This window comes from Pongo abelii, chromosome 2 (genome assembly GCF_028885655.2).
Source record: "Pongo abelii isolate AG06213 chromosome 2, NHGRI_mPonAbe1-v2.0_pri, whole genome shotgun sequence".
NCBI lineage: Eukaryota > Metazoa > Chordata > Mammalia > Primates > Hominidae > Pongo > Pongo abelii.
Genome location: NC_085928.1, coordinates 102,554,983 through 102,582,348, shown reverse-complemented (window position 1 = coordinate 102,582,348; position 27,366 = coordinate 102,554,983). Strand labels below are relative to the sequence as shown.

General features: G+C 43.5%; 1 protein-coding gene across 4 annotated transcripts; it reads left to right on the top strand.

Moving 5' to 3' along the window:
- The first annotated feature begins 3,229 nt into the window (after positions 1 to 3,229).
- On the top strand, positions 3,230 to 25,603 carry LOC100443355 (IQ domain-containing protein F5). Of its 4 annotated transcripts, none has more exons than XM_054550647.2 (4): positions 3,230 to 3,411; positions 3,661 to 3,759; positions 23,947 to 24,066; positions 25,157 to 25,603. In XM_054550647.2, the coding sequence occupies exons 1-4, from the start codon at positions 3,394 to 3,396 to the stop codon at positions 25,586 to 25,588; spliced, it is 669 nt and encodes a 222-aa protein (XP_054406622.2). In that variant the 5' UTR covers positions 3,230 to 3,393; the 3' UTR covers positions 25,589 to 25,603. The 4 variants fall into 4 exon arrangements, with proteins under 4 accessions (XP_054406622.2, XP_054406624.2, XP_054406623.2 ...); XM_054550649.2 differs by lacking the exon at positions 3,230 to 3,411 and adding an exon at positions 16,523 to 16,667; XM_054550648.2 differs by lacking the exons at positions 3,230 to 3,411; positions 3,661 to 3,759 and adding an exon at positions 23,712 to 23,804 and having other exon boundaries at positions 23,875 to 24,066.
- Positions 25,604 to 27,366: the final 1,763 nt, after the last annotated feature.

The following is a 27,366-nucleotide window of genomic DNA, read 5'->3' as shown; positions in this document are numbered from 1 at the left end:
GGGTGGCATGGATGGAGGCAGGTAAACAAACAGAGGACTAGGGGTAGGCAGGGGAAAGGGCTGTCCCTCTGCCACTGGAGGTCATTGGGCACACAGCCTCTAAATCCTATCTTGTCCTCAGAAGCAGCTGTGCTCCTCGTCCACCCCCATGTCCCCTCTCTGGCCTCCCCCCAGGATGTCTCACCCTCTGCTGGGCCTGCCTTAGGTGGGTGCTGCTGGGCCACTGCTTTGCTGAGTCTCCCTCTGTCTCTGGGCACCTATGGCGCAACCATCTCTCATGTGGTCTCTCACTGTCTCTGCTTTGTCATCCATGCCCAAGGCCCCTCACTCTCAGCCTGTGTCCCTCAGATGTTTGTGTGAACCTCCATCCCAGAAGTCTGAGGTCTGCAACCCTCCGCAGGGTCTTTCCATGGTGGGCCCTGCATGAGTGGTGGGAGGGCCAGTGGAGACGTGTGCAGGGATCTTCATGCCTTGAAGCTGGGTGACGCTTTTCTCAGCCCCAAGCCCCTTCCGTGTGTTGGAAGGTGTGGGAGTGGGGATCTGCAGAGCAGCCATAGTATATTTTCAGGTCCAGGGTTCAGCCTGGTGCCCAACACCACTGGCAAGGGCAGGTTGCAAAGATTCTGCTCAGGACCAATTGCCTTTGGCCTGTGCCTCACTCCTCCAAGGGGCTCTTTTCTTCAGAAGCTTTAGGAGTAGCCCCCTCCTCCTCTTCCCAAAGCAGTGAGAGAACAACTTTCTGCCATCACTGATGGGAGCCATGCCTACTCTTGCATGTCTTGCTTTGTAAGGTGGTTGTGCCTGGAATTCTGCATGACAAATCCCTGGAGGTGCTACCAGGCTGGAGATATTGCTACTCCAAATATTCATGGTTCCATTAGTTAGGAAAATGAGGAAAATGGATACTGGCTAGGCAAGTGCAGTCTGCCTCAACTTCTATAGCGAAAAAAGAATAAAAATCCAAACAATTCCCTACCAATTCAACAAAAGACAATGAAAGTGAAAATGAAAAAAAAAAACTGACAGCTGGAAATTATGAAGCAATATGGCAATAAGTCAAAGCATATTAGAAATGAAAATAACCGTGAATGTGTAGTAGTGTCTATCAAAATACAGAGACTTTCTTGCTGGATCAAAAGAGAAACACATGTATTTTGTGCACAGAAGGAGATGGGAATTTGAAAATAAAGGAGTGGGTAAGGATACAGCATGGAGGGACTCCTGCTTCTAGTAATGATGTGCTAAGGAGCTAGAATGGTCCTTTTGTTGAAGGTAACTAGAAAAGCTGATCAATATACATTTTAAGTTTCTGCTTGAAGAAATTGAAAACAAACAATACAGTAAAAAAAAAAAAAAAAAATCACTGGGTCATGATCCAAAGAAAGACTCTCAGAGATGCAAATCTTGTCCTGTGGATATTCTCCAATCGCTTCATCAAAAAGGTGCTTTCTGCACCTTCCCGGTCCCACAAGTTCTTCTCACCACTTACCCTGCGCTCCACCTAGCGCCTGTCTTTTCCATGCCCCTCGTCCTATCTTCACCCTGATATCCACCCCCAGCCTTAACTGGCCTCCTCCTCTTCCCTACATTCCCCCCAGGGCCCCACTGCAGCCTCCCCAGTACTCATCCTAAACATTTCAAATGTACTCTTTAGTGACCCCTGGGCAGAAACTCTGAGAGGGACCAGGGTCTGATGCTGAGCCCTCAGGCCGTGGCCAGAGGACCTTCTGCTGAGCATTGACCTGCGGCACCAGGTGGCTTTTCAGTGGTCGGGATCAGGCAGAGATGGTGCCGGCTTCTGCAGTGGCTGTGCTGACTCATCTTCTGACTGTGACAGGAGAACAGGCAAGACATTTGTACCTTAGCTCGGGCCTCAAAGGTATCCTCAGTGTGTGCCCTGCTCTCCCAGGAGGCTGACAACCGGGTGCCCTGCAGACAGGACAGACACAGGGGATTCAGCCACAGTGAGGGAGTATGCCCTGTCCCTCCAATTCTACTAGCCTCATCAAAGATAATCATTGATAAATTTTGGTTGTGTATGTCTTCCTAATTCCCTCATTTTCATAGTACTTTTATGATATGCTTATAAGTATTTGTCCATCAACTTAATTTGTTTCACTTGTACTCCATATCAGTACAGAGAGAACAAAGTTCTTTTCTGTGGTTTCATTAAGTGCTTGGTTTGATGAATTCTCACAATTCCATATTCCTTAGTAACCATCACCAAAAACAAGATATAGCACATTCCCCTTTTTTCCATGTGCTGTTTGCAGGCAAAACCCCTATATCTAGGAATTCATCTGATTCATTTTCTACTGTGGTTCATTTTACCTGTTAGTTTTACTTGTTTTAGAATTTTATATAAATGGAAGAACCTGTAGGTAGTCTAGCTTCTTTCATTTAGCATCAAGTTTCTGAGAGTCATCTATGTTATTCTGTGTATGAATATATTCATTTTTGTTACTATTACTTCATTATACTAATATATCACGAAATTTTTGTCTAGTCACCTGTTGGTGGACATTTGGGTTGTTTCCAGTTCTGATCTATTTGAATAAAGCTGCTATGAATATCCATACACATGTCTTTGTACAATTTGTTTTCATTTTTCATTTGCAAATTTTAGGACTGAAACTACTGAGTTATAGGGCGGGTGCATGTTGAACTTCATTAGGAAGTGCCAAACCATTTTCCAAAGTGGTTCTGCGGTTTCACACCTTTTTATCAGCAGTGTATAAGAGATCTACCCATTCTGAATCTCTGCCAGGATTTAGTACTGTCAGATTTCTTATGTTAGCCATTCTCTTAGGGTGTCTAGGGGTATCTCATTTTGGTTCTCGTTTTTATTTCCCTCATGACTATTGATATTGGGCATATTTTCATGTGCTTCTTAGCCATTCCTAAATCTCCTCTTCTGAAGCATCTGTTTGAGAATTTTGCTGCTAATTCATTCTTTCTTATGCTTATATGGCTCAATTGTTTCATTGAACTGAAATCCATGTGACTGAATTTTGTATTTGATGGAGGTTTAGGTTGTCTCCATTTTTGTTTTTATCAACTAGATTGAAAGCACTAACTATATACCTCTTAGTGCTAATTAGCCAGTATTTCCAGTGGCTTGCTTTTGTAGTCAAATTGTGGCCACATCTGCAAAAAAGAATGGACAAGAGTTCCACATATTCACTGGAAAAGACTCAGCGGTTGGAAGCCATTCTGATGCCAGAGTCATAGATGCCCTTATGACATCATCACACTCTCTCTTCCTTCACACTTCCTGCCACAGTGGTGGCTAGAGAAGTACAGACCTGAGTATAATGGAGACCTCTAGCCTTTAATCATGGGCACTAAAGGGGATTGCAGACTTGAAGGGGTTGAACCAACTACGTGCAAGTCATGGGCATTCAATGTTTTGTAAGAGACAACCAATCCATTCAAAGATGCAGGCAGGGGGAGGTGAATTCCCACAGTTAATCAGGATGCAAGCCCTGTGTCTGGGTCTCTGGGAAAGCCAAGAGGTTAAGGATGTGGTGAATTTGGCTGAAAACTGGGTATCCTGCAGGCAGGACAGACACAGGGGATTCAGTCACAGTGAGGGAGCGTGCCCTGACTTCTACAAAGAACTACCTACCCACACTTCTCCTCTTTAAAATCTGATTACAGAAGGATGGCCATGTTCGCCAAAGCATAAGGGAAGATGATGAAACCACACTGTTGAGACAAATGGAGCGGGAGAAAATACCTCCTCCTCCAAAACCAAAGGTAAGTCAGAGTAGGCCCTCAAGGTTGGAAGAGACCCTGCACCCGCAACATCTCTGACCCATGCCACCCAGTAGTGGTGGTTGTCTTCTCTGTGGCTCATAGAATTGGTTAATTATGGAGTTTCTTGTCCAAACTAGGAAACATTTGTGAGTGAAAGGTGTTGCTATTAATCCTTACTCAGGAACAACCACCATAAACCAAGAATATCCCAGGCCAACAAGGACATAGTTGTTGTATTCAAAGCTGCAATAAATAGAGATTGACTCATCCTGGGCTATCTTCTCCCATTTCCTTACAAGTCTGGGAAAGGTGGGTGACTGAAGCATGGAGACTTGGATGTAGGAAAGAGAAACCCTGAAAAGTGGAAAGCAGACATGCAACATTGGAGCATGGCATGGTGAGGGCTGTGTTTGGGGAATGCATGGCCATGTAAAGGGAAACACAAGTCTTGAATTGGGTGGGATGTGGGGGAGTGTGCACATGAGTCCACTTATGTGTAGGTAAGCTGAAGTTAAAAGAAGTTTTAACAAGAAAAAGTGTGTTAAAAGAAGTGAAAGTAAGAAGTAGATGAAAAAGACTCCAAACTGTGTGGAGCAGGGAAACTTTGACTACTATGACGTGACAGCAGGAAAGAGCAGGTTGTGGATTTCACTTGGAATTAGAAATAAGAGGGCAGGGCCAGCAAAGGACGTACTTCTCTGGCAGGTGGGAGAGGTCTGAAGGGATGGGTCATGGGTCTCAGGAGATGGTCAGGCCTAGGTGAAATGTGTTAACACTTTGACCCTACATCACAGTGTCCTTGCTCTAGACTGGCCAACAAGTTTTGCAAAAACCTGGGCAAGGTAGCTAGGACAGGCGTACCCCCATTTTACAGATGGGAACATTGAGATTCAGAGGTGAAGGTGAGGTGGCCATGTCCATTGGCCTGTGGGTGGCAGAGGTGGTACAATCTGGTCTCCTGGGTTAGGTGTTGCCCTGCCCAGTGCTCCTGAACTTGACAGGAAAGGGCCATTGTAGAGTACCCGGCCGCTTCCTCTCACCTGCTGGGGCTGATGTTTGTGAGGAAAACGTCCTGACTTTTCTTTCTTTTCTTGCAACCTCTCCTCCTTCTCCAAATGAAGCCCCCCACTGACAAGGTACTGGCAGCAAAAAAGATCCAGTCCTGGTGGTGGGGCACACTGGTGCGATGCACACTACTGCACGCGACCCTCAGAGCTTTGATCATTCAGTGCTGGTGGAGGCAGGTGCTGGCAAGGCTGCAGGCGAAGAGGCAGCGGGTAGCGCTGGAGCTCTGCGCGCGGCAGCTATGGGCAGCAGTCAGGCTGCAGTCCTGGGTCCGCATGTGGCATGTCCGCCAGCGTTACTGTCGTTTGTTCAATGCTGTCCACATCATCCAGTTCTATTGGCGCTGGAGAAGTTGCCATACCCATCGCTTTTTCCATGGCAGCTACGAGCTCACAACAAGCCAGCTGAGCCTTGAGCTTGACATCTTCCTGGGATCACAGATTTGCCGAATTACAGACTGCATCCCCTTCCCAATAAAGAACTGACCAGGTCTGCTCCAACTATGTGTCCCTAGTTCTCTATTAAGCAAACTCCGAGAGATCTTTGTCTCAGCAAAGGGTCAGGGAAATGAGGACAGGTACCTGGCATCTCACAGGTCAGCTCTGAGGAGTCAGCCGGCTTGTCTGGGGTCCTGTGGGGAGAAGGATGTCACAGCCCCATGCTGGAGGAGCAGGGCTTGTGAGAGATTAGCAATGTCGGCCATAGGCGAGAGGGTTGGGGTTGCAGAGCCACCAAGAAGGCCAGCTCCAGGGGGACTGGTTCCTGCTGTGGTGTGTGTAATGGCGCCCCCTGTGGCCATGCAGTATGGAGGCTCGTGCCATCCTTTGCTCTTAATCCTACAGCGTCTTCCCTTAACACTTAGAGCAAGTTCAAAAACTCTCTCTGGGTCTACATAACCCTGCATAGTCTGGCTCTGGCCATCTCATCCTCTTTATGTCCTCCCTGGCTGCTCTGCTATTTAGCAACTATCCCAAGCATGTTCCATCTGAGAACTTTGCCCTGCTGCCTGCTCTCCTAGGGCCGTCGGCTTCTGGATGGAGCTCCCACTCCATGCAGGTTTGTCTCTGTGCAAAGGCGCCCTCTCCAGCTCCTCAGTCTGCCTTCCTGTTTTCAAAGTCCTCAACACTACCTGAGGTTGTGTTACCTGATTATTAGCTTATTTTCTTTTCCCCTCTAGAGTGTGGCCTCCAGGAGAGTAGGACTCTGGGATCAGAGCTGTGTCCAGGACCTAGAACAGGGCCTGGCACACAGTGATTCTCTGTTTATATGTATACGGACAGGTCAAGCATCTCTTATCTGAAATGCTTGGGTTCGAAGTGTTGCTGATTTTTGATTTTGGGGGATTTGGGAATATTTGCATTGTATGTACTGATGCAGCATCCCTAATCTGAAAATCTGAACTCAAAATGCTCCAATGAGCACATCCTTTGAACTTCATGTCAGCACTCAATGAACTTTGGATTTTGCAGCATTTGAGGTTTGAATTTTCAGATTTAGGGTTATTCAAATTGTACATAGATCTAAATAGATGTGCAAACTACCCAATCCAGAGCCAGACCTCCTGACTCTGGCCCTTACATTCCAGGAGGCAACATTCTCCTGCCTTAGTTATCCCCAAGCAGGTAACAGGCAACTATGGACCACCTCTATCATTTAGAACTCAACAGATTATTCAAACTGGCCAGTCCTAAGCTCTTCATCTTTTTTAAAAAATTAATTTTATTTTAAGTTCTGAGACACCTGTGCAGGATGTGCAGGTTTGTTACATAGGTAAACATGTACTGTGGTAGTTTGTTGCACCTATCAACCCATCACCTAGGTATTAAGCCCCGCATCGATTAGCTATTTATCCTGATGCTCTCTCTCCCCACCGCCCTTCCCCACAGCCCCCAATGTGTGTTGTTCCCTTCCCTGTGTCCATGTGTTCTCATTGTTCAGCTCCCACTTGTAAGTGAGAATGTGTGGTGTTTGGTTTTCTGTTCCTGCGTTAGTTTGCTGAGGACAATGGCTTCCAGCTCCATCCATGTCCCTGCAAAGAACATGATCTCATTTCTTCTTATGGCTGCATAGTATTTTATGGTGTGTATGTACCACATTATCTTTATCCAGTCTATCATTGATGGGCACCAATGCCCTTTTCTCAGCTCATGGGAACGCTCATTTTTTTCATAAAGAAAAGTGTTGCCTGATTCTAGAATCGCAAATAAAAGCCAATTACATATTTAAGTTTGTTGTAATTTTGTCTTTTGATGGTTTCTGGCAACCTCTGAAGGGACTGAGAGGGGACTTCTGATGACCCTGAGATGCCTGAGGAACACAGGGGAGGCACCACTGAAGCTTTCTGAGGTCCCCTGTCTTCCTCATGGAGCCCCAAGGATTTTAAGTAAAGTTCCTCTTCGGTTCTGACTCTGCTGTCTTTGCAGTGAGTCCCAACCCCTGTGTTTTTTTTTTTCTTTTCTTTTGTTTTTTGCTTTTAATTCAGTGTTGCTTTGTGCTGGGAGAGAGTGCATGACCATGGGATGTCAAGGGTTAGTTGGTGCCATGAGAGGGCACATGACCTCCCTGGGATTTTAGAGATAATTGAAGGTGGTTGCAGTAAGTGGCTGTTACTGCATGAGGAATATAACTCTGGCTTTCAGAATTTGCAAAGATTTGGGTTTTCTCCTGTTTATTTTTTTTCTTGCCTGCTAAAGTAAGGGAAGTTGGTTACGGGGATCTCAGACCCAAAGCACAACTTGACTGGTGAGCATGAGTCAGGCATCTAAAAGTTGGTAAGTGGGCCCCAACAGCTAAAAAGCCTCCAGAAAAAGAATAAGCTGAGTCATGAAATGTGTTATTTTGACACTTGGTCATGCACCAGCCTCAAGAAAATTTCTGTGCAATGAGGAACACTTTAGAAACATCTCATGACCCAACCCCTTGGTGTTCACCTCTTAGACTTTTATTTTGGCTCTGAGACCCAAGATTTCATGTAAAAATGAGATCCTTAACTTCTAAAGAACTGATTACTCCACCTTTTGGCTCTGCCTGCCTTTTACATTTAAAAGTATTGTGGCTCCAGGCCGGGTGCGGTGGCTCACGCCTGTAATCCCAGCACTTTGGGAGGCCGAGGCGGGCGGATTACGAGGTCAGGAGATCAAGACCATCCTGGCTAACACGGTGAAACCCCGTCTCTACTAAAAATATAAAAAATTAGCCGGGTGTGGTGGCGGGCACCTGTAGTCCCAGCTACTGGGGAGGCTGAGGCAGGAGAATGGCGTGAACCCAGGAGGCGGAGCTCGTAGTGAGCCGAGATCGCGCCACTGCACTCCAGCCTGGGAGACAGAGCAAGACTCCGTCTCAAAAAAAAAAAAAAAAAAGTACTGTGGCTCCAGAAGCTGCATATCAGCCATGTGTTACCTAATATTTTGGTCAATGATGGACTGCAGATATCATTGCAGTCCCTTAAAATTAAAATGGAGCTGAAAATTCCTATTGCCTGGTGATGTAGCCATTGTTACATCATAGCACAATGTATGGCTCATGTGTTTGTGTTGATGCTGGTGTAAACCTGTTGCACTGCCAATTGTATAAAAGTATAGCATATATAGTTATGAACAGTACATAATACTTGATAATGACAATAAACAACTATATGACTGGTTTATGTATTTACTTTTTTTTTTTTTTTTGAGACAGGGTCTTATTCTGTCACCCAGGCTGAAATATAGGGGCATGATCATGGCTCCCTGCAGCCTTGAACTTCCAGGCTCAAGTAATCCTCCTGCCTCAGTCCCCCAAGTAGCTGGGACTACATGTGTGCACTGCCACACCCAGCTAATTTTTGTATTTTTTGTAGAGATGAGATGAGGTTTTGCCATGTTGTCCAGGCTGCTCTCAAACTCCTGAGCTCAAGCCATCCACCCAACTCAGCCTCCTAAAGTGCTGGGATTATAGGCGTAAGCCACTGTGCCAACCTTTACTATACCTTTTATCATTATTTTATAGTGTACTCGTACTTATTAGAAAAAAATTAACTGTAGAACAGCCTCAGGAGGTCCTTCGGGCAGGTCCTTCCAAAAGAAGGCATTGTAATCTTAGGAGATGACAGCTCCATGCATGTTTTTTACCTAAAGATGTTCCAGAAGGACAAGATGTGGAGGTGGAAGATAGTGATATGGATGATCCTGAACTTGTGTAGGCCTAGGCTAATGTATGTTTGTTCCCTAATATTCAGCAAAAAAGTTTTAAAAGTACAAAAAAAAATTTTAATAGAAAAAAGCTAATAGGATAAGTATATAAAGAATATATTTTTGTACAGCTATATAGTATGTTTATGTTCTAAGCTGTGTTATTATGGGTCAAAAAGTTTAAAAAATTAATATGTTTTTAAAGTAAAAATGTTACATTAAGCTAAGGTCAATTTATTATTGAATAAAGAAAATTTTAAAATAAATTCAGTCTAGCCCACATGTACAGTGTTAACGTCATCTATAGCAGTATATGATAATGTCTTAGGCCTTCACATTCACTCACCACTCACTAACTCACTGACCTAGAACAACTTTGAGTCCTGCAATCTCCATTTATGGTTAGTGCCCTATACAGGTCTACCATTTAAAATCTTTTATACCATATTTTTACTGTACCTTTTCTATGTTTAGATACACAAACACCTATCATTGTGTTATAATTGCCTACAGTATTCAGTATGGTAACAGGCTATATAGGTTTGTAGCCTAGGGGATATAAGTTGTATCCCACAGCATAGGTGTAGGCTATAGGTTTGTGTAAGTAGTATGGTGTTCGCACAATGAGGAAATCACCTAGTGATGGTTTAGAATGTATTCCCATCATTAAACGATGCATGATTATACTTACAGAAACAATGAAATCTTATTAAAAATAATTTGGAATTATAATGGCCATTTGTAGAATGTTCTAGATAAACAAGACTGTTCATCTAAGAAGTGCATTTAAAAATAAGGGCTCCCAAATTAGGCCCACCAGGGATGTCTATTTTAATTATGTGCAGAAGCTTCCAAAACGATTTTTTTAATTGCCTTTTTTAAAAGACTCCTTACCAAAGGAAAAGGAAAAGCTTAAGTAACTAATTGATAAGAAAATTGGAATATGCTAACCTTTTCAATTAGTTACCATCCCACCTCAAAGACGAAAAGAAAGCTAGAAAAAAATATTTATAAGAGTTAAACCCTCAGGTCACCATGTATGCTTCTTTAACCACCAATATGCCCTGACAAGATTCTTGAGTTTATAGTTATCTGTGATGAGTCCAGGCATAGAAAATGCTGTGTCTGGGCTGGGCACAGTGGCTCACGCCTGTAATCCCAACACTTTGGGAGGCTGAGGCGGGCAGTTAACTTGAACCCAGGAGTCTGAGGCCAGTCTAGGCAACATGGTGAAACCCTGTCTCTCTAAAAAAAAAATACAAAAATTAGTTGGGCATGGTGGTGTGTGCCTGTAGTCCCAGCTGCTTAGGAGGCTGAGGTGGGAGGATTGCTTGAGCCCTGGAGGTGGAGGTTGCAGTGAGCTGAGATCGTGCCACTGCACTCCAGCCTGGGTGACAGAGCGAGACCCTGTCTCAAAAGAAGAAAAGGAAGAAGGAGAAGAAGGGAGGAGGAGGAGGAGGAGAAGGAGAAGTAGGAGGAGGAGGAGGAGGAGGAGTAGGAAGGAGAAGGGGAAGGACAAGGAGAAGGAGAAGGAGAAGAAATGCTTTGTCTGCTCTATTACTAGTGGGCTTTGCCCTGTACTTAGTAATCTAGTTAAGAAACAGAAGCTAAATTAAAAAGCTGGCTATCTAAATTAGTCTCCAGTGCATTCTTTCCTGGCATTGAGTTGGTTATTTTTATTTCAAAAAAAAAAATTTTTTTTAGAGACAGGGTCTTGCTCTGTCACCCAGGCTGGAGTGCAGTGGCATGATCATGGCTCACTACACAGCCTTGACCTCCTGGGCTCAAGTGATCCTCTCACATCCACCTCATGAGTCACTGGGACTATAGGTGTGCGCCACCATGCACAGCTAATTTTTTTATTTTTTGTAGCAATGGTATCTTACTATGTTGCCCAGCCAGTCTTGAACTCCTGGATTCAAGTGATCCTCCTGCCTCAGCCTCCCAAAGTGCTGGGATTACAGGTGTCAGCCACCATACCTGGCCCAGCTAGTTATTTTGAAACAAGGAACTCAATAACTCACAGCAAACAACCCAAATAATCCCATTAAAAAGTGGGCAAAGGACATGAATAGACTTTTTTTTTTTGAGACGGAGTCTCGCTGTGTCGCCCAGGCTGGAGTGCAGTGGCGCAATCTCGGCTCACTACAAGCTCCACCTCCTGGGTTTATGTCATTCTCCTGCCTCAGCCTCCCGAGTAGCTGGGACTACAGGCACCCGCCACGAGGCCCGGCTAATTTTTTGTATTTTTAATAGAGACGGGGTTTCACCATATTAGCCAAGATGGCCTCGATCTCCTGACCTCGTGATCTGCCTGTCTCCACCTCCCAAAGTGCTGGGATTACAGGCATGAGCCACCGTGCCCAGCTGACTTTTTTTTTAAAGATGACATACAAATGGCCAATAGGCATATGAAAAAATGCTCAATATCGCTAATCATCAGACAAATGCACATTAGAACCACAATGAGATACCATCTTACATATGTCAGAAAGACTATTATATAAATAAAAATAACAAATGTTGATGAGGATGCAGGGAAAAGTGAACTCTTAACACCCTGTTGGTGGGGATGTAAATTAGCACAACCTCTATGGAAAACAGTATGGAGATTTCTCAAAGAACGAAAAATAGAACTACCATATGATTCAGCAATCCCACTACTGGTATCTACTCAAAGAAAAAGAAATCATTAATATCAAAAAGATACCTGTTCCTCTATCTCTGTTGTAGCACTATTCACAATAGCAAAGATAGGGAATCAACCTAAGTGTCTATCCACAGATGATTGGATTAAAAAACATGTTTATATATGCAATAGAATACTATTCAGCCCTAAAAAAGAATGAAATCAGGTCTTTTGTAGCAACATGGATGGAACTGGAGGTGAGTTAGTAAAACAAGTCAGAAACAGAAAGACAAATACTGCATGTTCTTGCTTATAAGTGAGAGCTAAACAAAAGGTACACATAGATGTAGAGTGTAGAATGATAGACAGAGAGTGAGAGAGTGGGAGGAGGTGTATGATGAAAAATTACTTAATAGCTGGAAGTCATCATCCTCAGGAACTAACACAGGAATAGAAACTAACACAGGAATAGAAAACCAAACACAGCATGTTCTCACTTATAAGTGGGAGTTGAACATAGAGAACACATGGACACAGAGAAACAACACACACCAGGGCCTGTTGAGGATGGGGGTGTGAGGGGAGTGAACTTAGAGGATGGGTCAATAGGTCCAGCAAACCAGTATGGCACACATATACCTATGTAACAAACCTGCACGTTCTGCACATGTATCTCATTTTTTTTTTTGAAGAAATAAAGAAAAAAATGTAAATAATGAAATTAAAAAAATAATAATACAAATTACTTAATAGGTATAATGTACATTATTCAGGTGATGGATAGCCTAAAAGCCCTGACATCACCACTATGCAATCTATGTATGTAGTAAAATTATACTTGTACTCCATAAATTTATACAAATAAAAATTTTAAATGCAAAAATGAAACTCTTGTAAAAATTTATACCTATAAAGGAAAATTACTAAAAATTTTTGTAATGAGAGAAAGCCTTGGCATAAATCTACATAACAAGCCTCACGTTTGCTGACTGCCTTGTCTTAACTGAACTTTCTACCTATACCATTCCTTGTTTTGACAAATAACAGTATTTAAACTTGAGATCTAAGTTTTGTGACTTTGGTATGTAAGTTTTCTTCCTTGTTTTACCTAAGGGTCAGCCCTATGAAAATGAAAGTTCATGGTAGAAAAACTTTAAATGATTATTAAAAATGGAATAAATAAAATGAACATTGATAAAGTTAAAATGAAGGTTTAATATACCAGAGATTGTATGGGCCAGAGGGACTCTCTGCTGGTCCCCTAACATTACAGAACCCCAATTCAGTGTGCTCTACTTATTCCAGTTTGGAAAAATTTAAAAACCAGAAGTCAAAGATTACAACGAGAAATCTGATCTGACATGCTTAGGGCAATGACCAGATAGGTAAATCAAGATAAGAATTGACAATAGGGCAAAGATTCTTTGATTCAACCCCATGCTGGAGTAGGTGTAGGATATAATAAATTCCTCTTCAAAGGTTTTAGCCTGTAAATTGTTAAGTACAATGAGTTCTGAGATCCTCCCCAAAGAACCAATGTATCACTATGTTCAGCTCCTCTGTTCTTTGTTCTTCATTTTAAAGTTTAGCTTCTTTGTTTGCTTCATCTCCTTGCCCCTAGTTTCAGTAAACAACCCATTCCTAGCCTCTATCACCTGCTCCATCCTGAGTCACCCCTGGTCACTTGCTCTGACCTGAGTCATCCTGAGTCACCTGTTCTGTAAGCGTCCTCCCCATCAAACTACTCACCTCGCCACTCCAGCTCATACCCCTGCTCTCTTTAAAATAGTCCATTGGAATTAGCTTAAGACTGTGCAGTCCAACCCTAGCCAACAGGGGAATGACACAGCAGTAGGGGCTACCTGCATCAGGAATAAGAACCCCTTCCCCTCCCCTTGTTCAGGTGTGCTCTCACCATTGCTCCATCTGTGAGATGCACCCTTCTATAGAAGTAAATTGCCTTGCTGAGAAAATTTATGCTCAAGTGCTATTTCTTTTGTGGCACTGAAAGTTTATTTATAACATGGGTAAAATGTTCATAGGGTAAAGAAGAGAGATATCTTCAGAGCAAATGATTTTTTTAAAGACGAGTGAGCCCTTAAAAGAATAGATGATGATTTGTGACAAAGTTTGTCTGAGTTTGGTGTTGACATCTAGTCTCCACTCCTGTCATAGGAGTTAATCTTCCCAGGGAGAGGATTGAAAATAATTGAGTTCCTTTTGGAGGATCTGTCTTTAGGCAGATAAGGGGAATTCAGAGAAAGTCTCCTTTTGAATGTTGCTGTTTTTCAAGTGCCTTCAGCTTGAAGTAATCAGTATACCAAAGCAGCATATTTTGGGGTGGCATTTCATGAACTCCTTTAATGGCTAGCTTTGTTTAATGAGCAATTTGAACAATTGCTAGGAGTGAATTAGGTAAATGTAAGCAGGATAAAAATTTACAGTTTCAAAAATATCTTTAGTAACTTGAAATCTAAAAGTTATGTTAAATTAAGTAATAAATATTTATTTAATGGCTGAGTCATTTCTAAGAAAGTTAAAATATTAAAACATTAATTACTGAACATAAATTTAAAGTTTATATACTTTGGCATCTAGTTTTTACGTGGTATAGAGAAGGTAAATATATTTGGGTCTGTTAATAAACCTGAAAAATTATATTACAAGGAAACGTGTCTCTAGAAATTATGAAAATGCTGCTCATCTACAGAATGCTGATATAAAACAGTTCACAAGGCTTATTAGTTTTCATCAAAAATTAAGAATACTAGGATTTAAATTCCAATTAATATGTGCTAACTAAAACTAGAGAATAAAAGAAACAATTCTGTATGTGACGAAAATAAGATGTCTTATAAAGGAAGTTATAAGGTAAGAGGTAAGAAAAAAAGACAGTAATTTTTGTCCTAAAGTGAGTGACTAGTTATTCCACAAATAGAAATAGGAAGAGTATAGGACAAACTAAATGGATATAACAAATTTGTAGAAGGTTTGTGAAAACGAAATTTTGAAAGACAAATATCATGTGTGGTCAAGCTGGCTGATATGGTTTGGTTCTATATCCCCACCCAAATCTCACCTTGAATTGGAATTCCCAATGTTGGGGGAGCAACCTGATGGGAAGTGATTGGATCCTGGGGGCGAATTTCCCCCATGCTGTTTTTGTGCTAGTAAGAGAGTTCTCACAAAACCTAATGGTTTAAAAGTATGTGGCACTTCCCCTCTTGCTCTCTCTCTCTCTCTCCTGCTGTTTTGTGAAGAAGGTGCTTGCTTCCCCTTCGCTTTCTGCCAAGGTTGTAAGTTTCCTGAGGCCTCTCAGTTATGCTTCCTGTTATGCCTGTGGAACTGTGAGTCAATTAAACCTCTTTTTTAAAAAAATAAATTAGCCAGTCTCTGGTAGTTCTTTATAGCAGTGTGAGACCAGGCTAATACAGAAGATTGGTACCAAGAGTGGGGTACTGCTATAAAGATACCTGAAAATGTGGAAGCAGCTTTGGAACTGAGTAATAAGCAGAGGTTGGAACAGTTTGGGAGGGCTCAGAAGAAGACAGGAAGATGCGGGAAAGTTTGGAACTTCCTAGAGACTTGTTGAATGGTTGGGACCAAAATGCTGATAGTGATATTGACAGTGAAGTCCAGGCTGAGGTGGTCTCAGATGGAGATGAGGAACTTATTGGGAACTGGAGTAAAGCTCATTTTTGCTATCCTTTAGCAAAGAGACTGGCAGCATTTTACCCCTGCCCTAGATATCTGAAGAACTATGAACTTCATAGTTCTTAGAGCGATGATTTAGGGTATCTGGCATAAGAAATTTCTAAGCAGCAAAGCATTCAAGAGGTGACCTGGCTGTTTCTAAATGTCTATGCTCATATGCATAAAGAAAGAGACAGTCTGAAATTGCAACTTATATTTAAAAGGGAAGCAGAGCATAAAAGTTGGAAAGTTTGTAGCCTGACCATGTGGTAGAAAAGAAAAACCCATTTTTCTGGTGAGGAATTCAAGGCTGCAGAATTCACATAAGAGGAGCTGAATATAATAGCCAAGACAATGGGGAAAATGCCTCAAGGGCATTTCACAAACACTCATGGCAGCCCTTCCCATCACAGGCCTGGAGACCTAGGAGGGAAAAATGGTTTCTTTGGCAAGGCGCAGGGTCCAGCTTGTCTGTGTAGCCTCAGGACATGGTACCCTGCATCCCAGCCACTCCAGCTCCAGCCATCATTAAAAGGGACCAAGGTACAGCTCAGGCCATGGCTTCAGATGGGGCATACCCAAAGCCTTGATGGCTTCCATGTGGTGTTGGGCCTGAGAGTGTGCAGAAGGCAAGAGTTGAGGCTTTGGAGCCTCTGCCTGGATTTCAGAGGATGCATGGAAATGCCTGGATGTCCTGGCAGAAGTCTGCTGCAGGGGTGGAGCTCTGATGGAGAACTTCTACTAGGGCAGTGTAGGGGGGAAATGTGGGGTCAGAGCCCCCAAACAGAGTCCCCACTGGAGCACTGCCTAGTGGAGCTGTGAGAAGAGGGCCACCATCCTCCAGACCCCAAAATGGTAGATCCACTGACAGCTTTCACTGTTCACCTGGAAAAGGCACAGGCACTCAACGTCAGGCCATGAAAGCAGCCAAAGGGAGATGTACCCTGCAGAGCCACAGGAACACAGCTGCCCAAGGCCTTGGGAGTCCATCCCTTGCATCAGCATGCCCTGGATAGAGACATAGAGTCAAAAATGATTATTTTGGAGCTTTAAGATTTAATGACAGCCCAGTTGGATTTCAGACTTTTATAGGGTCTGTAACCCCTTTGTTTTTGCCAATTTCTCCCATTTGGAACAGGAGCATTTACTGAATGCCTGTGCCTCCATTGTTATCTTGGAAGTAACAAACTTGTTTTTGATTTTACAGGCTTATAGGCAGAATGGACTTACCTTGTCTCAGATGAAACATTGGACTGTGGATTATTGAGTTAATGCTGGAATGAGTTAAGACTTTGGGGGAATGTTGGGAAGGCAAGATTGTGTTTTGAAATATGAGAAGGACATGAGATTTGGTAAGGCCTAGGGGAAGAATAATATGGTTTGGCTCTGTGCCCCCACCTAAATCTCATGTTGGATTGTAATCCCCATGTGTTGGTGGAGGGACCTGGTGGGAGGTGATTGAACCATGGAGGCAGGCTTTCCCCATGCTGTTCTCATGAGAGTGAATGAGTTATCATGCAATCTGGTTGTTTAAAAGTGTGTTGTGTTTCCCCCTTTGCTCTCTGTCTGGCTGTCATGTGAAGAGGTGCTTGCTTACACTTCATCCTTCCGCAATGATTGTAAGTTTCTTGAGGCCTCCCCAGCCATGCCTTCTGTAGAGCCTGTGGAACTGTGAGTCACTTAAACCTCTTTTCCTCATAAATTACCCAGTCACAGGTAGTTCTCTATAGCAGTGTAAGAATGGACTAATACACTCTTCAACTAAGGGCAGAAACTGCTTTGCTCATGAAGTCCTGTAAGCTGAGGATGGACAACTTGGACAAGCCTCATGCCTGATGTGTGGACCACTCAGACAGGTCATTGAAACACCCAGTGTTATACCCAGAGACATTCAAACTGCAAAGCAGAATAAGTTGATGACTTCATGCTATGGGCAGCTTTTCTCAAGAAGTCAGAACAAGACAGCCCATCATGAGACTCATCCCTTTCATGTTTTCCTTGCTTATGCTTACCTCTTTCACATGACAGAATGTTGCTGTCATTAGAATTTCACAATCAGTAGCTTCTGTGGATAATTTGGCTGAGTTTAGATCTGTTATGCCAAACCCAAATCTTTACATGACCTAAGAGATCCTTTAGTCCACACAGTGGCTAACTTTAGAGGCATTCCTACCACGACTGTTCAGACTGTACTGGTGGTCCTTTTTATAGAGTCATACTTCTAGAATCACCTGTTCTCACTCCCTGTTTTAATTTTGCATGGTCATGGGATTCTAGATTATGGAATGGCTACCTACTGGCTGATCAAAGAGGTAACTGTGCAGTTGCTAACACTTCTTGTTGCACATTAACTGTTAGACTCAGTTGCAAAACAACATTAAAGAGAAGGCTTCTTTGTTAAAAGTAGTAGGTTTCTGGTCTGGCTTATTCTTTATCTACTAAATTTTAGTTGGGTTGACTCATGGGAAGCCTGGATGAGGAGCATACTCCAAACACTTGGTATTATCCTCCTGATAGTCATAATAGTACTGTCCCTGGTGTGCTGCACTCTCTCAAAAGGTCTTAAATGTTCACATGCAGCCATCTGCCAAATGCTAAATGGTCTCTCTCCATCTGGAATGATGAAAACTCAAGGAAACCATGAAAACAAGGACACATTAACCTATGAATGACATGTTGAGACCAAAAACCCAAAGTGATGGCTCCTGAGAGTAGCACTGATGCCCTAAGTTTTAGTCAGACTCTCAGGTAGGCAAGAGTCTGAACAAAAGGGGAAATTGCTAAACAACGAGGCCATTGCTTTGGACTAGCCTCCTGCACTAGGTCCCAGCACATTAGCCCAAACTAGAATGGAGTCACTCATACTAGGTGCTATGAAATCAGACTGAAATCTGAAATGGGCCAGTTTTCAAAAAAATCCAGATTTACAGCAATCAATCAGAAGGAAACAAGTTTACCTAAGTGAGCATGATAAAGAAGTTCCCTCTGTTTTAACCCAATAAGGAAAGTAACTTTCAAACAACTATCCCCATTTTGTTTCCTGTTTCTGCTGTTTTCAGCCCTTTTCTGCCTATAAAGCCAACACCTCTGCTCAGCTCATCTTAACACTCTTCTATTTTATAGAATGAGGTAGTGCCCAATTCTGAAATCACAAAAGAAAGCCAATTAGAACTTTAAATACAATTTGTCCTAAATTTGTCTTTTAACACAGCCATGCCTGAGCTATTATGAGCTCTACTATAGGAAATCTTTGGTCGGTGAGTCAAGAAACCCCGGTTTTCATTCAACTCAGTTTGCCAAGACAGATAGCAAAAGAGTAGGGCACCTTAACAGATTATTAAACACCTAAAGGAGAGTTTAATTTTATGTGAGCAACTTTTGAGGAAGTGGTTTTCAAACACTGGTTTTTGAATCAGAATCTCAACAGAGAGTATACCTAGGGAGTTCTTGACAGTAAACATGGAATTATCTCTCAACTAATACAAACAGAAGACCATAACATGCCTCTGATACTGAGGAGAGTAGTGAAAGGGAAGCTTCTGTGGTTTAATGGATAAATCAGCTCACACCCAGAATCAGAATGGCTAGAGGGTGAATGGAACATGAGTTAGTTACCCATGAACCTTATTTGGGATTTTACACTTTGCCTAATTCAACAAGTCAGCAGCAGGGAGCCAGGCGCACTCATCAGCCACTCATGAAACAACTCCATTAGGAATAGATGAGCTGGTCAAGGCCTTCCCTTCTTTTGCCCTGTCCTCTGCTTATACAAAGCAAGTGCGTGGTAGCCTTCACTTCCAGGATAACCTCTGATCTCTGTCTCCTAAAGAAAGTGGACAATTTCCCCATGGAGAGAGCCTATTGTAGGTATGGGAACTAAGAGAGAAACAGTAAGAGCAGCACATCCCAACTTTCAGCACACGCCACAGTCCTGTGGAAGGCTTGGTAAAGCAGATTACTGGGTCCCACCTAGCACTTCTCATTCAGTGTTATCAAGGTCCCAGAATGTGTGTTTCTAACAATTTTCCAGGTGATGCTGTGGCTGCTATTCTGGGGCCCCCTCTTTTGAGAACCACTGGGGTAGAGCATAGCTATATCTGGATGAAGGTGACTGTGAATGTTAGCATAATCAAAGAAACAGTGGTTTCATTAAATGAGACGATTGTGTCTCCTTCCCATGTATGTCTGGCAGAGGTGGTCCAGGCTTGGTATGGCACTCCACAGGCTGAGACGTCTTGGCCCCTTCTAACGTGTTACTCTGCTATGTACTGCCTCCATTCCCAAGGTCATCAATAATCCAAAAATGAGTGCTACAAATTCAATAATTACATTGACAATGTAGCAGCAGGGAAAAAAGAAGGGGAAATTCATACTCTTTCTCTTTAAGGGCGTATTCTTGACATTTCTGGTTCCAGTTTGCCCACAGCTTAGAAGGACATAAAAGGAAACCTGAATAAATGGAGAGCTATGCTATAGTCATTCAAAAAATTGTCAATAGTGTAAGGCTGTCAGTTATCTCCAAGGTAATCTATTAAAATCATATTCCACTAACAAAATTAAAGCTGATTCTATTGAAATCTTCTTATGACTTATGGGAACTTGACACATTAGTGCAAAAAATAATACCATAGAGCAAATGTCCACGATTAGTTAAGTCAATTTGTGAAAAAAGAGAAAAGGAGTTGAAACATGCTCACTGACATTAAAATGTGTTACAAAGCAATTAGTGTGAAATTGAGGCACAAGGTAGTAAGACCTAAGGTGGGATATAAACATTTCCTTAAGTCTGGGTGCCGTGGTTCATGCCTGTATTCCCAGAACTTTGGGAGGCCGAGGCAGATGGATCATTTGAGGTCAGGAGTTCAAGACCAGTCTGGCCAACATGATGAAACCCCATCTCTACTAAATATTAAAAAAAAAAAATAGCCAGCAGCAGTGGTGCATGCCTGTAATCCCAGCTACTCAGAAGGCTGAGGCAGGAGACTCGTTTGAGCCTGGTAGGAGGAGGTTGCAGTGAGCCGAGATCTCGCCACCGCACTCCAGTCTGGGCAACAGAGTGAGAGCCCGTCTCAAAAAAAAAAAAAATTTGCTTAAGAATTTGTTGGGTGGCCAGGCTCAGTGGCTCATACCTGTAATCCCAGCACTTTGGGAGGCTGAGGCAGGCAGATAGGCAGATCACCTAAGGCCGGGAGTTCGAGACCAACCTGACCAACATGGAGAAACCCCATCTCTACTAAAAATACAAAATTAGCTGGGCGTGGTGGCGCATGACTGTAATCCCAGCTACTCAGGAGGCTGAGGCAGGAGAATCACTTAAATCCAGGCGGCAGAGGTTGCAGTGAGGCGAGATCACGCCATTGCACTCCAGCCTGGGCAACAAGAGTGAAACTCCGTCTCAAAAAAAAAAAAAGAATTTATTGGGTCCGCCTCATTGTCCTCTTCATGCATACAGCCAGGCAACAGTTCCTTTCCCATTCTGGCAGAACACAAGTTTATTTCCTGGACAAGTTGAACCAGAGAGCATCTGGAGTCAACAGAATTCAGGCATAGCATAGCTAATGGCAGGGGTGAAGGGCCATACTAAAACTAGAGAGAGCACAGGAGAGTGTGCAGGCTGCATAGAAAGGCTTCAGCCCTCTGTGCCAACTTAGCTTCCTGCAGGGAGGTTTGTTCTCCTACTCTCTGACCTAAGGTTCTGGGATTCTTCTCTGGGAATCTGGCTCTGGGGATTCAGTCAATGATTGCTGCACTAATGCAGCCTAACCAACAACTGTAAAACTCAGCATCAAGCAACAGTAAGCAAGCAGCCAGCGTGGCTTGACTGGGGAAGCTCAGCTCCATGTTTGCCACCCTGCACCTACTGGGGGGTTCCCTGGGTATGTTCTACTCTTGGTAATAGCAGAATGCAAGAGGCAAATGTAAATGAGCAAACCTCTGAAAGCCAAGCCCAGAACTTGCATGTCATCCTCCCACAGTATTCTATTGGCCAGAGCAAGTCACATAGCCAAACCCAAGGCACAGGAAGATATATCCCATCCCCTTACAGGGAGAAATCACAAAATTCCGTAGCAAAAGATAGAAATATAGGGCCACCAGCGCAACCTGCCACAAGCTACAAAGAAATAAACTAATGAATACAGATGTTTGGGGCCCCTCACTGACACCAAACCCAACACTCTGCCTCAGCACCCTATACTGAATAGCCCCAGATAAGAAGCCCCACCCATGGACACGGAGCCTCCCACTGAATTATTAGTGTCCCAATCTGATACATGGAGAGCCAACCAAGGATCACTAACATTGGTAAAAAGCTTCTCAAATGAAAGATTAAGACCAAATCTAAAACAGAAGGAAGGGGCTTAAATGTTATTGGGGACAGAAGGGAAAATGTTTTTGTTTTTGTTTAAAAAAAAGCACTAATGACTATAACTAATATTGTTAGTCCCATAGAGATGATAACAAATCAGTGATGGAAGAGCAGTGTGCCCTAAAAGAAAACACTATTCAGAGGGTGGTAAAGACCCTTTCAGAAACAGAAAATCTTCCAGAAAGTAGAACAAAAAGACAAAGAGAGGGAAGATAGCATAGAAACTATTAGGAAATTAGAAGATCATGCTGTGAGCTAACTAATAGGATTTCTAAAAGTAGAAAATTAAGAAAATTAAGGGATTGAAATTATTAAAAAACTAATGCAAAAAAGTTTCCCAGAGGTAAATGGTGTGAAATTTTAAACTAAAAGACTAAGCCAGTGCCCAACACGTTGAATGGTTAGACATAACATTGAATGGTTAGAAAAACCAAAACCCATCTCTAGGTATATCATCTTTTAATTTCAGAACAAAATGGATTAAAAACTTAAATCTAAGACCTCAAACGATGAAACTACTACAAGAAAACATTTATAACACATGCACTACCTCCAAATCATGGGTATTTATATGCATGTGTTATAAATGACAGGGAACATATTATCCTTCAGTTCCATTTGTTTCACTTGTACTCTTCCATTACAGTACAGACAGCACAAAGTTATTCTTTGTGGTTTCATTAAATGGTCAGCTTAATGAATTTTTGCAATCCTACATTCCCCAGAAACCACCACCCAAAACAAGAGACAGCACATTCCTCCTTCTTTGTGCTGTTTGCAAGCAACATGCCTTGTGTCCCTACACTAAATGTAAACTCCATTCTTATTTATCTTACCTGTATATTAGCTTTGTCTGTTTTATAATTCTATATAAGTGGAATCATCTTGTAGGTACTCCTTTATGTCTAGCTTCTTTCTTTTTGAGATGGAATCCTGCTCTGTTGCCAAGGCTAGAGTGCAATGGCACAATCTCGGCTCACTGCAACCTCTGCCTCCTGGGTTCAAGCGATTCTCCTGCCTCAGCCTCCTGAGTAGCTGGGATTACAGGCACCCACCACCACGCCAGGCTAATTTTTTGTATTTTTAGTAGAGACGGGGTTTCACCATGTTTGTCAGGCTGGTCTCGAACTCCTGACCTCAGGTGATCCACCTGCTCGGCCTCCCAAAATGCTGGGATTACAGGCACGAGCCACGGCGTCTAGACATCTAGCTTCTTTCATTTAGCTTAATGTTTCTGAGATGCACACATAGTATACTCTTTATGAATGTAATTATTTTTATTACTGTGCATTATTATATTATATGAATATATCACTAATTTTTTGTCTAGTCTCCTGTTAGTGGACATTTGGGCAGTTTCCAGTTCTGACTTATTTCAATAAAGCTGCTATGAACATTTATGCACATATATTTTGTAGACATGTGTTTTCATTTTTTATCTGCAAACTTTTAGGAGTGAACTGCTGAATTATAGGGCAGATGCATGTTGAACTTCATTAGGAAGTGCCAAACCATTTTCAAAAGTGGTTCTACTATTTTACACCTTTCCACCAGCAGTCTATAAGAGATCCAGCCATTCTGTGTCCCTGCCAATATTTAGTACTGTCCTTATTTTTCAGCCATTCTCTAGGATGCCTAAGGGTATCTCATTTGGGTTCCCGTTATTATTTTCCCCATGACTAATGATGTTGAGCATCTTTTTGTGTGCTTCTTAGCCATATATAAACTTTCTTTTCTGAAGCACCTGATTAAGAATTTTGCTGCAAACTCATTCTTTGTCATTCTTATTTGGCTCTATTGTTTGACCGATTTGAAATTCATGTGATTGAATTTTCTATTGATGGAGATTTAAGTTGCCTCAATTTTATGTTTTTATCAACCAGACTGTGTAACCAGAGTCATAGGTGCCCTTATATCAGTATCATTCTCCCCTCCTCCACTCTTCCTGTCACATATGTGGCTAGAGGAGTACACAGAAGCATGATGGAGTCATCTAGCCCCTAACCATGGGCAATTTAGGGGACTGCAGATCTGAGGAGGTTGAACCAACTACCTCCAAATCATGGGCATTCGCTGTGGTGTGAAAGACAGCCAGTTCACCCAAAGTTGCAGGCAGGGGAAGGTGAATTCCCACAGTTAATCAAGATGCAAGCCCTGTGTCTAGGGTCTCTGGGTAAGATAGGAGATTGAAGATTTGGTGGACTTGGCACTGAGTTCCACAAAGAGCGACCTACCCACACCTCCCCTCTTTAACTTGATTGCAGAAGCCTGGACAGTTGAAAAACAGTGTAATGAATGATGATGAAGAAAACATATTGATGAAACAGAAACTGAAGAAGGAAAGGAATAAGACACAAGAACATCTTCTTCCACCGCAAACAAAGGTAGGTCACAGCAAGCCCTTAATTTTGGGAGAGACCCCCTGACATGCAACTTCTCTGACCCTCATCACCCAGCAGTGATGGTTATCTTCTCTGTGGCCCATAGCTTGGGATGATCATGGAATTTATAGCCCAAACCAGGATACATTTGTGGAAGGTGGTGCTATTATTTCTCAGGAATAAGCATCATAACTAAAAATATCCCAAGCAACCAGGACAAATAATTGCCATACACAGAGCAGGGATGATCAGCAATTGACTCATCCTGAGATATCTTCTTCTCCCATTCCCTTGACAGCCTGAAAAAGGTGGGTGACTGAGATATGGAGATTTGGTTTCAGGGCAGATAAACCCTGAAATGTGGGGACAAGATCATGCAAAGTTCAAGAGTGATGAGCACTGTTTGGATAATGCATGGCCAAATAAAGGGAAATCAATCTAAGTCTAAAATTTGTGTGTGTGTGCATGTCTGTGTGCAAATGTGTGTATGTGTGTGTATGGTAACTGAAGTTTAAGGTATGAAAGCCAAAAGAGGTCAAAGTGAGAAATAAATGAGAAAGATCCCAAACTGTGTGGAATGGGGAAAGTTTTAATACTATGACGTGACAGAGGGAGAGATCAGGTTGTGGATTTGAGCTGGAGTTGGGGAGAAGAGGGCAGGACCAGCAAAGGACGCCAGCTGGTGGGAGGATCTGAAGGGAAGGGTCATGGATGTCAGGTAGGTGGTCCAGCCCAGGTGGAACATGGTAACACTTTAACCTCTTGAACACAGTGTCCTTGCTCTAGACTGGCTGACAAAGTCAATGGAAATTCAAGTGAGGTAGCCAAGGCAGTGTACCTCCATTTTGCAGTTGGGGACATTGAGACTCAGAGGTCAAGGTGAGGTGACCATGTCCATTAACCTGTGGGTAGCAGAGGGTGGACACTTATCAGGTCTCCTAGGTCCAGCTCTTGTCCCATTCATGAACTTTAGAGGAAGGGGCCATTCCTCATAGAGGATCAAGGCCCCTTCCTCTCACACCCTGGGGCTGACTGACGTGTGATAATGTTTCCTGATTGTCCTTCCTTTCCATTGCACCCCTCCCCACTAAAGAAGCCACCTGGTGACATTGAACTGGCCTCCACAAAGATCCAGGCCTGGTGGCGGGGCACGCTGGTGCGACGCACACTACTGCACGCGACCCTCAGAGCTTTGATCATTCAGTGCTGGTGGAGGCAGGTGCTGGCAAGGCTGCAGGCGAAGAGGAGACGGGCGGCGCTGGAGCTCTGTGCACGGCAGCTATGGGCAGCAGTCACGCTGCAGTCCTGGGTCCGCATGTGGCGTGTCCGCCAGCGTTACTGTCGTTTGCTCAACGCTGTCCGCATCATCCAGTTCTATTGGCGCTGGAGAAGTTGCCATACCCGTGGCTTTTTCCACGGCAGCTACGAGCTCACAACAAGCCAGCTGAGCCTTGAGCTTGACATCTTCCTGGGATCACAGATTTGCCGAATTACAGACTGCATCCCCTTCCCAATAAAGAACTGACCAGGTCTGCTCCAACTATGTGTCCCTAGTTCTCTATTAAGCAAACTCCGAGAGATCTTTGTCTCAGCAAAGGGTGAGGGAAATGAGGAGGGGTACCTGGCATCTCACAGGTCAGCTCTGAGGAGTCAGCTGGCTTGTCTGGGGTCCTGTGGGGAGAAGGATGTGACAGCCCCATGCTGGAGGAGCAGGGCTTGTGAGAGATTAGCAATGTCGGCCATAGGCGAGAGGGTTGGGGTTGCAGAGCCACCAAGAAGGCCAGCTCCAGGGGGACTGGTTCCTGCTGTGGTGTGTGTAATGGCGCCCCCTGTGGCCATGCAGTATGGAGGCTCGTGCCATCCTTTGCCCTTAATCCTACAGCGTCTTCCCTTAACACTTAGAGCAAGTTCAAAAACTCTCTCTGGGTCTACATAACCCTGCATAGTCTGGCCCTGGCCATCTCATCCTCTTTATGTCCTCCCTGGCTGCTCTGCTATTTAGCAACTATCCCAAGCGTGTTCCATCTGAGAACTTTGCCCCGCTGCCTGCTCTCGTAGGGCCGTCGGCTTCTGGATGGAGCTCCCACTCCATGCAGGTTTGTTTCTATGCAAAGGCGCCCTCTCCAGCTCCTCAGTCTACCTTTCTGTTTTCAAAGTCCTCATCACTACTTGAGTTTGTCTTACCCGATTGTCTATTTTCTTTCTCCTTCTAGAATGTGGCCTCCAGGAGAGCAGGATTCTGGGGTCAGTGCTGGGTTCCCAGGACCTAGAATGGGGCTTGGAACATGATGGTTCTCTCTCTATGTATCTACACATATGTACAGGTTCAGTATCCTTATCTGAAATGCTTAGGAGCAGAGTAGCTTCAGAGTTCAGATTTTGGGGGATGTTGGAATATTTACTTTTTACTTACATATTCAGCATCCCTCATCTGAAAATCAAAATCCAAAATTCTCCAACAGCATTGTCTTTGAGCTTCATTTTGGCACACAAAAAACTTCCTATTTAGTAGCATTTTGGGGTTTGAATTTTTAGATTAGGAGTACTCAATCTGTATATATTTAGATATCCAAACTACCCAATCCAGAGCAGACCTCCTGCATCTGGCTCTTACACCCCAGGAGGCAATATTCCTCTCCCTTAATTATTCCTGGGAAGGTACCAGAACACTAGGGACCACCTCTACAGCTTAGAACTCACCACATTATGCCAACCAGCCAACCCTAAATGCTTTACCCTGCCCTGCCTTGCCTTCCCTCAGAAACTCAATTTAGACCATGACTTCATATCTCCCCTTGCTTCTTCCTCGGCCACCTGACCAAAGCCTGGAGCTTCCCTTGTCACCCTGCATGGCATGCCGCCCACTGTAAGAACCAGGTCCTGTGAGTGTAATAAACTTAGTTTTCTTGAGTTTCTTTTTGTCTCCGCTTGTGGCCACACCTGACTAATTAAAAAAACAGGCAGCGGGGCCGGGCGCGGTGGCTCACACCTGTAATCCCAGCACTTTGGGAGGCCGAGATGGGTGGATCATGAGGTCAGGAGTTCGAGACCAGCCTGACCAACATGGAGAAACCCCGCCTCTACTAAAAATGCAAAAATTAGCCAGGCGTGATGGCACGTGCCTGTAATCCCAGCTACTCAGGAGCCTGAGGCAGGAGAATCACTTGAACCTGGGAGGTGGAGGTTGCAGTGACGCAAGATCATGCCACTGCACTCCAGCCTGGGGGACAGAGTGAGACCCTGTCTCAAAAAAAAAAAAAAACAAGAAGTGTGTGTGTGTGTATGTGTGTGTGGTCTGTAAAT